We start from the raw sequence: 13,269 nt of genomic DNA on the forward strand, positions 1-13,269 counted from the left end.
AATATACTGAAACAGGAAAAATTTATCATGAGCACGTGCAAACTTTTCGCGACACCATTGTCATGGCAACATGAATAAATATAAACAAGCTTTTAAAATCGGCCTTGTTCATTTGTAGAAAATCTAGTCATTAGCTTTTCTTTATAATTTGCATGCAACGAGCTTGTAACGATACTCACAAGTTAACACCATTTTGCTAACAATTTAATAGAGATCTTTAGTTATCCCTTGTTGAAGGTTTACTCGATTATCTAGAATTTCCTTTGTTAAAAATCAATTTTTTCGATACTCCAGTTTCTTATTTCCTAAAGTATTTTCGTACCAAATTTCGTGAAATTCTAATGAGTGGTTCTCAAGAAATAGGCATATTTCCGAGAAAGCAGTTGTTCATTCAATCGCAATTTTTTGACTTACCACGCATGCGCTGCATTTAACCGGGTTCTCTCGGTAACGACGAAAAAGCTGAGAATTGCTGGGTTCTTTGCACTGTTAACTTTTCTAACATGTCTTTGTAATAAAAGATTAAAGCTCTCAATACACTGCGCCAACTATAGAGAAAAATAGCACAGATAGTGCGGATACGTGTTGAGTAAATAAGACGACCGCTCTATTGACGGCATGTTAGTTTTTTGCAATCCTTGCGCGCGCGCTGAATTGCATCAGCAAAAGCGCGCGCGAAAACTGTGTTCAGCCACCTTAACATTTTGTTCTTCACCCTTGTGACTCTTGCTATTTGCCGTCATCGTTTTTTTACAGGCTTTGATTTCAATTTCTTGCTTTTGATTTCTGAAGTCACACGAACAACGCATCAAACTCAGCACGTGCCACGTGCTGAGTTCAACGGTGTGTTTTTTTAAGATTTAAAATAGCTAAATTTATATATATATAAAAAAAACAAACAGACCAATAACTAAACTGTATAAAACAAAAAACTATTTTCTTTTTCTATACAATCAAAAATAATGTGTATGGAAACTTTTTTAAAATGAGTGAAAGTTCGATAGGAATGCAAGATATCTAAACAACCCAGAAATTGAGGAAGATTTTCGGTTGTAAAGCCTGACGCGAACATAGATTTGTAGGCAAAATAAAATAGTTTTTGCAGCCCTTAAACCTTCACTTCCAAAATCTGACTAGCAATCCTCTCTTCTCGATCATATACATTTCCTTTAAAAAAGTGTAGAGAATTTGATGTCGGATCAAGATGGCATTCTTACCGCTGATCGGTTGTGTATTTTGTTGGCATGATAATGTTTTGATATTGAAAAGGATAAGCTATTTGTAAATCAACTCAAAAAGTTGGAGGGTCGAATGAGACACAAGGTAAATCAAATTTTAAGAGTACAATGTTATTATGTATCCAGCACGTGTTCCAATATTTTTTTGGGATTTTACAAGAATAGAGTGAAGCGGTGATATTTAAACAATTCTTTATTTACCGATCAATCATATCCTTATTTTGTGATAACACTAGTTGATATATAGCTAACACGTGGGTAATATGAAGCGAAATGTTAGCTCTGATGGCTGACTGAACGGGCGAGATGGAACCATTTTTCCCACTCGCAATTAACTTGCTTGTTCTTGAGCAAGTATAATTTGCATTGAGCAGCCTTACTAAGTCCATAATCTTTGTCGGCAAAGGAATCGCAAAAGCGGTAGAAGACAGTCATAGTAAAAAGAGAAATAAATAAACGGCCCTCGTAGGTTTATCATGTGCTACAAACACAGTTGGCTTTCTTTCCCAGTTCTTGAAATAAACAAATCATTCCTAGATCTTATTAAAGTGAAATGTTTTGGTTATGCAACGAATCCTTTATCAGCCAAGCCTGTAGGGTCAAGAAGCCGCTGGATAATAGCTTCTTTGGCGTTCTTAATGAACCGATGACCAACCATAGGGGAAAAAGAACTCGGCGAATATCTAGCCTTCTTCCCCTCACCCTTGGACAAGAACACATATTTATTTGCATTCAGTATTGACAGGATACGTTTTTCTTTCAGTTTCCAACTTCTGGTTTCACTAATTAAACGACCAGGAAACTGAACGAGACACGAGTTTGTTTATAAAGGTGAGCCGTCTTTCTCTTAAGGTCGGCACATACGAGGGGACTAGTCCCTGCGACTAGTCCCAGCGACCAGTTTCATGCGACTAGTCCCTTCGTGTGAACTACACATTTCTGTGGTCGCAGGGACCAAAATTTGGTCCCTGGTTTGAATTCGTGCGACCAGTCGCAGGGACTTGTCGCATGAAACAAATGTTTTTCCCTTCGTGTGAACTGTTTGTGCGACCAGTCCCTGCGACTAAACGGTAAATAAGCCAATCACGGGTCAGTAGGATGCGTGACTTCCGGTATTTGTAAACATTGCAGTTTCTATGAATTTTCCCTGACTTCTAGATTTCTACAACTGAAGAATAAAAAACTATTTCTACTTTTGTAAACATATACAGATGTCTTGGAGCCGTTTTGATGGAATTTTTACCCTATTTGACTCTGTGTCTGTTAAAAATAATAATAATAATAAAAAAACGGAACACGTAAAAGCATGAATAATCCGACTGAATAAGTGTAGTTCGTTTGCGTTGATGTTTAATAGTGCTACAATGAAAAGTTACCAAATTTTAATTGTTTTCGCGTAACGCTCCAGACTAAGAAACATCTTTTGCCTCTTAATTTTCCTATGTTCTTGTGCAATTGAGTGCCCCCGTGTGGACGCCTTAAGGGACTAGTCCCTGCTACCGGTCCCCTCGTGTAAACCCTTCAAAGACTTGTTTCCGGGACTAGTCGCACGGACTAGTCGCACGGACTAGTCGCACGGACTAGTCGCACGGACTAGTCGCACGGACTAGTCGCACGGACTAGTCGCACGGACTAGTCGCACGGACTAGTCGCACGGACTAGTCGCACGGACTAGTCGCACGGACTAGTCGCACGGACTAGTCGCACGGACTAGTCGCACGGACTAGTCGCACGGACTAGTCGCACGGACTAGTCGCACGGACTAGTCGCACGGACTAGTCGCACGGACTAGTCGCACGGACTAGTCGCACGGACTAGTCCCCTCGTGTGTGCCGACCTTTATAGTTCTATGGCTTCCGCCCATTACTTTCACTTTTCTTGAAAGAATTCACGTTTTTATTCTGTCAGAAAATAAAAGAAAAATTTAACAGGTTTCGCTGTCTGCCCAAAATAAGCGCATGTCGTGATCGAAAAATAATACAAAAATTTTCAGTGACGTATATCAAATACTCAACTCAATGAATCCAAAAGCGAAGTTTTAAATCCGAGATGCATTTGACACAGTTTATCTGAATTGCGCGCAAATGAAACATGAGCAAAAGGCATGGGGGGGAGCTGGGGGGGGGCAATCAGTGTTAATATGAACCAATTTGAAATTGTTTGTTTATCGTTTTGCCATCAAAAGGAAGATGGAGGATTTTGGAGATCATATCATTTTTCGGGGGGGGGAACGATGGATGATCAGAAAATTAATTGTCTATGAGAGGGGGGATTAAGAACGGTTCTGAGGAAGAACAGCACGTACCGGAAAAAATTGATCTAAGCACCCCTCCCCCCATAGGTTGGGTCTAAAAGTTACATGTTTTCGTAAATTTTGCATCGCGATTTGTCAAGAATCAGTGTTGTTTATGCACAATTTATTAGCTATGGAAAAACGAAGAGAGAAAAGTAATGTTGCACTCGCACTAACAAGCATTCGTGGAAAGTGAGCACTGTCTAAACTTTTGCAGAGAGATAGCTACCAAGAGTCATCATATAATTTAGTTATTTAAGTTTTCTGTATTTTAACCTGTTGATTTTTTTTCCATTTCAGGAAGGTATTTGTTCAAACAAAAAGGAGTACGTGATGACTAACACGAGTGAAATCCTACAGAAGATCAGGATAGGATTAGATGTTGCCACATATCTTCTAAACACTGATCGTGGTATACAAGCCGCTCATTTGTGTTATGAATGTTTAGCCTTACTCAACAATCTAGGCTTTGATATGAACGGCCTGGATGTCTCTGAGGTAATATTCAATGCGTACTACGCAATCTCCGGTTACACAAACGCAGTACGATACACCAACAAACTTATCGCCATGTTCCACAATACCAGAAAATCAATCCTTAAACTGGGAGACAAATACAAAAGACAAAGTAGGCTTGCAGAAGCCAAGGAACTTTTTCAAGGCGCACTTGCCATCGCAAAATCAATTGGCGACGGAATTGGAGAATCAGTGACTTATGGAAGGCTAGGAGTCCTGTTTGAATCACTCGGTAAATATCAGAAGGCTAAAGAATATCACGAGAAAGCTCTTGCTATCGCAACAGAAATTGGCCATAGGGAAGGGGAAGGGGCATGTAATGGGAACCTTGGAACTGTGTTTCAATCACTCGGTGAATATCAGAAGGCTAAAGAATATTACGAGAAAGCTCTTGCTATCGCAACAGAAATTGGCCATAGGGAAGGAGAAGGGACATGGTATGGGAACCTTGGAACTGTGTTTCAATCACTCGGTGAATATCAGAAGGCTAAAGAATATTACGAGAAAGCTCTTGCTATCGCAACAGAAATTGGCGATAGGGAAGGAGAAGGGAAACGGTATGGGAACCTTGGAACTGTGTTTCGATCACTCGGTGAATATCAGAAGGCTAAAGAATATGACGAGAAAGCTCTTGCTATCGCAACAGAAATTGGCGATAGGGAAGTAGAAGGGGCAGGGTATGGGAACCTTGGAACTGTGTTTGGATCACTCGGTGAATATCAGAAGGCTAAAGAATATCACGAGAAAGCTCTTGCTATCGCAACAGAAATTGGCGACAGGAAAGCAGAAGGGAGACAATATGGGAACCTTGGAACTGTGTTTGGATCACTCGGTGAATATCAGAAGGCTAAAGAATATTACGAGAAAGCTCTTGCTATCGCAACAGAAATTGGCGATAGGGAAGGAGAAGGGGCAGGGTATGGGAACCTTGGAACTGTGTTTCGATCACTCGGTGAATATCAGAAGGCTAAAGAATATCACGAGAAAGCTCTTGCTATCGCAACAGAAATTGGCGATAGAGTAGGAGAAGGGACATGGTATGGGAGCCTTGGAACTGTGTTTGGATCACTCGGTGAATATCAGAAGGCTAAAGAATATTACGAGAAAGCTCTTGCTATCTTAACAGAAATTGGCCATAGGGAAGAAGGGGCATTGTATGGGAACCTTGGAACTGTGTTTAAATCACTCGGTGAATATCAGAAGGCTAAAGAATATTACGAGAAAGCTCTTGCTATCGCAACAGAAATTGGCGATAGAGAAGGAGAAGGGACACGGTATGGGAACCTTGGAAATATGTTTCAATCACTCGGTGAGTATCAGAAGGCTAAAGAATATCACGAGAAAGCTCTTGCTATCGCAACAGAAATTGGCAACAGGAAAGGAGAAGGGAGTGAGTATGCGGAGCTTGGAGCTGTGTTTCAATCACTTCGTAAACATAAGGAGGCTAAGGAACATTTTGACAAAGCACTCGCCATCAGTATAGAAATTGGCGAAAGAGAGAGGGAAGCGTACTGCTACAGGAACCTGGCAATTCTGTTAAGATCGTTTTATGACTACCAGAAAGCTAGAGAGTTACTCGAGAAAGCGCTTGCTATCACCATCAATACTGGCGAGAGACAACCACAAGGTCTAATCTATTTAGACCTTGGGCACGTGTCCCTATCGCTTGGCAATTACTACGAATCGGAAAAATACTTTGAGAAAGCGCACTTGATGAGCAGCGGAATTGGAGACAATATGACTGACTTTTACAGCCTTCTCGGAATCGCTCAGTTAAAGAAATCGGAATCAAAGCTTGAGGAGGCAATGGTGTATCTACGTCAAAGTATTGAAATTTATGAAAAGTTGCGAAATTTTCTCAAAGAAAACGACGAATTTAAAACATGTCTCTTAGAAGAGCACGGTAATTCCCCCTACGAGTTGCTCAGTCGCATGCTGTGTGCCACCGGAAGTGTGCGAGACTCTCTTAATGTGGAGGAGCTAAGACGCGCTAGAGGCCTCGCAGAATTATTGGCTGATAAACTCCCAATTGAAAGCCACATCTCAGCTGATTCAACATCTCGGCCAAGGATCGAAAGCATTGTGAATCAAGAGAGCAATTGCGCTGTTTTGTACATTTCATATTGTGAGCTGCATGTTCGTCTGTGGGTTTTAAAAGCAAATGGAGACATTGACTATCGAGTGAGCCCCGTAATAAAAATTGACACACTTATGGCTGCATGCGTTTGCGATGTGGAGGAAATTTTTAAAGAAAGTGCCTCCAGTTTCGGCATTTCAAGTGACCAGAACTGCGAGGATCGATCTTTGGGTGACGATATCGTCATATCTCCTCAAGAAGAGAGCCGAGCAACCTCGCAAGGAGACGAACTCAAACGCAACGAAATGATTCTTCAACTGTGTTATGACCAGCTTATCGCTCCTGTCAAAGATTTCCTAACAGAGCCTGAAGTCATCATTGTGCCTGAGAAGTGTTCGTACCGAGTCCCTTTTGCTGCCTTGCGGGATGAGACAGTGGGAAAGTATTTTTCAGAAACCCACAGAATCCGCATCGTCCCTTCTCTGACGACTCTCGGCATCATTCAGGAATGTCCGAGGGACTATCACAGTCAGTCTGGTGCACTGGTAGTGGGTGATCCTTTGGCTGGTGAAGTGCAGTATAAAGGAGGTACCCTGAAATTGACACCATTGTTGGGTGCACGAAAGGAAGCGGAGATGGTTGGCCGACTCCTGGGTGTTCAGCCTTTGTTAGGAGAGCACGCAACAAAGCAGGCGGTACTTCACGCACTTCATTCAGTGAGCCTGATACATCTTGCCGCCCATGGTAATGCCGAGAGAGGGGAGATTGCCCTGTCCCCCAATTGCACCACTAAAATTATTCCACAAGAAGAAGACTACCTTTTGACAATGTCCGACATTTCAAAGGTGAAGCTGCGAGCTAAACTGGTCGTACTTAGCTGTTGTCACAGTGGGCGTGGAACGTTTAAACAAGAGGGAGTCATTGGAATCGCTCGGGCTTTCCTAGGATGTGGTGCACGTTCAGTGTTGGTGGCATCGTGGGCCATAGAAGACAAAGCAACAGAGCTACTCATGAAAGTTTTCTACAAACACCTGGCTGCTGGAGAAAGTGCCAGTGAATCTCTTCACCAGGCCATTAAATGGTTGAGAGGCAACGGCTTCACCGAACCTGCCCAATGGGCTCCGTTTGAACTGATGGGAGACAACGTGACATTCGACTTGAAAAAAATAAGGTAAGCATGTTTTTGAGTAATTTTGTGTAATCGACATAACCCATTTGAGCTTGTGAAAATAAACAGGAGCCTTCCTTTTTCTTTCATTAGAAAAACGTCTGCAACTATGAGGTTTTATTTTATGACGGCACATGTTAGACGGTTTTTTTGGCCCTTTAAATCCTAGAAGTGATTAACATGTAACTTCTCCCTATAATATCCGTACATTATCCAGCAAACACTTATCAGGTACAAGTTGTTCATTATCTAACACCAAATTCCCGTCACAAATTTACAAGAAAAGGTGTAGCAACTAGAAGGGAGAATTAAAAATCAGATCTTGGGAGTGAAAGGTTTAGCAAAAACAGGTTATGATTCAGTGTAGTTTCTTAAGTGTGCAAGATGTTTACAATTATGCCATTGGTGTAAAGATTGACAGGACAATGACCACAATCTGAGCGAAAATATAATAAATAAATTATGAATAAATTAATCGATAAATCAGTGAATATGGTGAGGAAGCTAACTTTTATGTCTATAACAAGTCTAATGACAACGACTGGGAGATTATGTAAACGTAAAAACAAAAAGGTATTACACATTATTCTTAACTCAAAAGTTTTGTTTTAGGCAAAAAGAACTGACGAAGGACGAAAGTGACGGGGAGAAGAAACAGAGTAGCGACTGATCCTTGACTCTCCCTCCAATCCTGTTTACTGGAAGGAAAACTGGTATTTTTTTACACAAAAACTTTTTACTTTTCACTGCTCTTGTGGGTGCTTTTTTTTAACACGGCCCAGCTGTCCAGCAGGCGATGTCATTCGCCCAAAAGTTGTATTATGTTTGCCGAGGAGGAACAAAAATGAACAGATAATTGAAAAATCAAAAAATAGAAAATGTTGAGTAAATTTTCCACGATGCGAAAATTATGGCACTGTTCTTTAAATTTTAGATTACAAAAAATCATTAACCTTTTTATTTTTTTAGGATATGATTCTAAATTTTACCCTCTAGCTGCCATAATTTTCTCTTGAAATTGATAAGGAGAACCAGCTCGGTAGTACGTAAAAAAAAAAAAGAAGTCACTCTTAGATTGATAGGTGTGTATTCTGAACTGCCATTAGATACATAATGTGTTGATACCTTTTTATGAAGAGTTCATATGTAAATCACTTCAAGGAGTGAACGAGCGAGAGGCGCAGGCGAAGAGATCTGGGCCGGAATGTTCAAAGCTAGTTTAAGGTAACCCTGGGTTAGCGTGATATTTGATTTCAGATCTGAAAGCTTAAAAAGAAAGTTCAGTTCAACTGTTTTTGTCTACAATTTGATGATCGGATGCTCTAAAAAGAATACGGAAAATTATCACCGGAAGGTTCTTGAATGATGAAATAGGGAAACCTCCATTAAAATTTAACGCTGGGTTAGTGCTAATCGGCCTTCGAACAACTGGACCCTGTTAATTTCTGGAACCTAAACTGTAATATAATAATAACAATAATAATGGTTTTGGCGATAGAGTGCTTTTGAATTGAGTGTTGTAAAACTGAAAGAAAAGAATCACAACGGCCAACCAGAGGAAAGGAAAATACCTTTGAGAGAACTCAAATTAAAAACCGACCAATCATCCCAAAACGCGGGAAAAAGCGGGCGACTAAGTCATAATTGTTTTTAGTTCAGCGCCTGATTGGTTGAGAGATTGGCGAGAGCTTTATCGACCAATCACAAAGCGAAGTAAGGCAAAAGCAGATCTAGAGCCAGCTAGGATTACTTTCGACACTCGACTGAACATTGTTCTATCACATTATCATTATCCTTAAAATTTATTTCTCAGCTTTGAGACCCGCTGGAAGAGAGTCCCAAGCTGATGTTGTTGTTGTCTATGTCTATTCTTCTGATATAAGGTCTTCCAACCAAAACGTTATTACCTTTTTTTGTTCTTGGAGTTTATTCTACTACAGTTGGTAATGATATCTAGACGATGGCTGTGATGGAAACCGGATTTCTAGGTTAAAAACACTCCGTCGAGGTGATTATTTAGGCTTCCAATCGTACGACCTGAATTCGGAATCAATTTTCTCGAACTTGCAAAAATGTTAGCCACACTTTGAAGGCATAAGTTCGTATATTGAACCTCAACTGAACAAGTTATAATAATAGTTATGATAATAATGATAACAATCTTAAAAGCGATGGAGTGTCGTAAAACCAAAACCGAAGTAGTCACTAGAAATACCTTTAAGAGACTTCAAAGCAAAACCGACCACACTGCTTCAACCGCTGGAAAACGCGGGCGACCAAATCATGAATGTGTTTTACTTTTGTATCTGATTGGTTAAGAGATTGGTGTGAGTTTTTCTGAGCCAATCAGAGAGCGAAAGTAAAGCAAAACAAAGCAATTCCGGATTTACTTTCGATACTCCAATGAAAATTGCTCCGATAGTGATCATAAATGAAACAAATAAAAACGAAAAAAGGCAATAGATTTGACTTTAAGCCTCACAGATTAAACAGAGCCGAAATAGTTTATCCAATTAATGATCATGATGAAAAGTAAAGAACCCAGAAGGGCGAATCTCTGGAAGATTTTAGGAGAAATTGAGGTATCAAGTGTAGCTTGACGTTTCCATTGAAGATCGTTGTAAGGTACACGGATTCTAAACCATTTCTTTCAATGCAATCGGTGGAGGAATTCTCTTAACTCTCTCACAGTACCAAAACCTCGCTCTGAAGTCATCACTGCACGAGACAAACGCTGCTCCTGTTGGGGAGTGGGTGCTACAGAGAATGTGATTGTTGTGACCTATGTCTTTTCATCTGATATAAGGTCTTACAACCAAAAATTTGGTAGTATTTTTGTCTCTTGGAATTCATTTTACGGCAATTATTAATGATGTCTAAACAATACTGTGATGGAAACCGGATTTCTAAGTTATAAACATACTTCGTAGAGATGATTTTGACTTTTACTATGAATCTTGAACTATCAATCAGTTTTTATCAATTTTGTCAAAATGTTACCCACACTTTGAAAACATAGGTTTATTTCTTGAACCTCTACTTAGATAGTTGTAATATGAGTAATGATAATAGTAATAATAATAATATTATTGCAAAAGCAATGTCAAGAGTGTCATAAAACCAAAACCGAAGTGTTCGAACTGTAAAAAGACGAATCTTGGCCACGGATCGCAGATAAAGATATTGGTTTCTTACGTTTAGGCTAAGAGCAGCCCCCACTTTAGGCGAAGTCTGTTGCGCGAGTGAAAAAAGCTTTCGATCTCCCGCTGCGTGCTAACATTAACTTTTTTTCGCTGAGTTTTTTTTTACTCGCACGACGGACTTTACTGAAAAGGAGGGACCACTGGTAGTCTACTCACTTTGAGAAATAGAGGTTTCCCAAGCTTTTTTATATCATTTTCCTAATCAGTAGGAGCTCCTGTGATCAGATATTTCGTCAAGATTTTAGAAAATTTAAAGATGAGCTTAAACACGAAGGCGCGCTATAAAAGGAGCCTTAGGGCCCACTGGACCATTTGTCAATCAACCGTCGTAATGTAGAACTCTTAGAGTCAAGTCAGCTTGAGCTACAGCTACTCCAAACCATTGAACAGCGGGCGCATTCCTCGAAATTGTTTTATGTCTTCATCACAATACAAGAATTCTTGAGATTTGTATTTCCATTCTCCAATGGAAACTGTCTTTATTTGTGGCGGTAAATTTGAGACCGAAGTAGGTGGTTCGCACGTTACCTCATGCCACCATGCGGTTCTGTCCTCGTGTACCGGTTCACATGAGCCGATACAAAATACCAAACAATACACAACAGCTAACCAACGACTCCTAAACAAAGAAAGAACAATGGTAATTCCCATGTGAACCGGTACACCAGAACAGAACCCCACCATGCTGGTGGAAGTAAACAATAGATATCTCATTAGCTCCTTTTGTTCGTCTACCAGCATTTAAATTTGACCCGCACACGTCAACGGTTAGTGACAACTGAGCCTAGGTCTTCCCAGGGAAGACTTCCTTATATAGCGCGCCTTCGTGTTTAAAGTATATTTTTTTCAATGTCTCCGGTTTCTGGATCTGAAAAATAACTTTGAAATAAACGTTTTGCCCTAACTACTTTGTTGTTCGTGTGCGGCCTGCATAAACTGAGATTGTTCAGGAATTTCCATTGTTCTTGCCCCGGCTTATGAAAGTGAAATTTCAACCGCCTCTCGGTTAGCTCAATGGATAGAGCGCTGAACTGTTGTGCGGGAGGTCGAGAGTTCGAGCCCCGGCCAGATCAGCACTCAATATCTTAAAATAATTGAGAAGAATATGCTGCCTTTCTCTAATATCAAGAAACGGTTAGATATTCTAGTCTTCTCGGATAGGGACGAATAAATGGAGGTCCCGTCTCCTGCAGGCTTAGGGGTAGGAGACGTTAATTTCCCACGCACGAGATTACTGTGTGATGGTTGTCCTCCCCTGGGGTGGGTTGGATGGGTTACTGAGCCCGCAGTGATTGGCGGAAAGCTGTTGCGGTGTCCCTACCTGTCGGCAAATCTTCTAAATAAATAAATAAATAAATAAATTTCAAACCGCTCTCCCTCCTTTTCTTACCCTTTACACCTCTGTATTAACATCTATATTCTCCACACTGATCTCAGTACATTTCCTATGGTAACCACAAGGAGAATTTGTTTGACAATCAGGAGTTTCTTACAGTAGATTGGTGATCATTTCCATTATTCTCCTAACCTTTACATTTGATTCAAGGGCAGGGGCGTAGCCAGGATTTTTCAAAGGGGGGGGGGGGGGTCACAGAGTTACAACGAATCGTGACACGTGTTATTATGTGTTGTAACAGCAAAACAGAAGACAAATTTCCGACATAATATTCATAATTATATGAACCATATGCCCCCCCTCCCCAGATAATCCTTAGGAAAACCATAACGAAAGCTGTCGTGAGCCCGTCCGAAAAAAGATCGTCCGACTCCAAACTCGCACGGCTCGTTTACATCTTCCGAGTTACAGAGAACAACGCCAGCCAGAAAGTGAAAGCGTTTTAAAGGTCAAAACCTTTTTGGTGAAACTCCAAATAGAAAAAAATTCAACAGGATACTCGTAATTCATTACCTCTATGTTCGAAGAGTCTCGAGTTTTCATTTTCCTTACTATGAATTTCCTTTCATAGATTTCTACCTGTGTTTTTTGAAATTTTCTTTCACGCGAGATGATTAATGCATAAAAATTGCTGATGCGGAATATTGCACCTACAACTGATGAACGAAGCCCTGCTAACCCTTTACACCCTCACATCATGATAGTATGCATATTCTCTAAACTGTTCTCCATACATTTCCTAACGAGCTGGCAAGGAGAATTTGGTCAACAATCAAGAGCTTTCAAACAACAACAAACATATGAAACATATGTATGAACTGCGGTTATGAAACGTATATGTGCACGATCCTTCGCAGTAAAGCACTATTTGAGCAATAGTGAAAATCAGACCTGAAATTGAGCTCAATTGCTAGAGCGCTGCCCTAGTATCGCAGAGGTCAGTGGTTCGAATCCCGTACAGGCCTGAAATTTTTTTTCGGGTCTGATTTTCACTATTGCTCAAATAGTGCTTTACTGCGAAGGATCGTGCACATATACGAATCAAGAGCTTTGTTATCTATCATTTCCTTTATTCTCTGACCTTAATGTGTGATTCAGCTGTGAAATTGTGAGGAGAAATTAAATGCTAGTCCCTCTTAGTGGTTAAAGAGTCAATTTTGTAATTCCGAATAGCAAGGAGACAATAGGAGTACATGTAAATTGTCAGTTCTACAACATAAGGATCGTTGTCAACCTCACGCGACCCCAGAAATCAAAATTTATTGTAAATAAAACAAATTTATTTTCTTCTTAAGTTGGAAGTTGGAAGCAGCATCAATCATTTTGTTGTGAGTAAGGCAGTGGTTTGTTTGTAAGAAATGAACTGAATTATGAATCA

The 13,269-nt window shown here is 40.3% G+C and overlaps 1 protein-coding gene across 1 annotated transcript; it reads left to right on the plus strand.

Moving 5' to 3' along the window:
* The first annotated feature begins 3,850 nt into the window (after positions 1 to 3,850).
* LOC148724757 (uncharacterized) lies at positions 3,851 to 11,399 on the plus strand. The gene is made up of 2 exons (XM_088729614.1): positions 3,851 to 7,295; positions 7,905 to 11,399. Exons 1-2 carry the CDS (start codon positions 3,865 to 3,867, stop codon positions 7,960 to 7,962), a joined length of 3,489 nt encoding a protein of 1,162 aa, XP_088585740.1. The 5' UTR covers positions 3,851 to 3,864; the 3' UTR covers positions 7,963 to 11,399.
* Positions 11,400 to 13,269: the final 1,870 nt, after the last annotated feature.

The sequence above is a fragment of the Stylophora pistillata genome, chromosome 8, assembly GCF_964205215.1.
Source record: "Stylophora pistillata chromosome 8, jaStyPist1.2, whole genome shotgun sequence".
Taxonomy (NCBI): Eukaryota; Metazoa; Cnidaria; class Anthozoa; order Scleractinia; family Pocilloporidae; genus Stylophora; species Stylophora pistillata.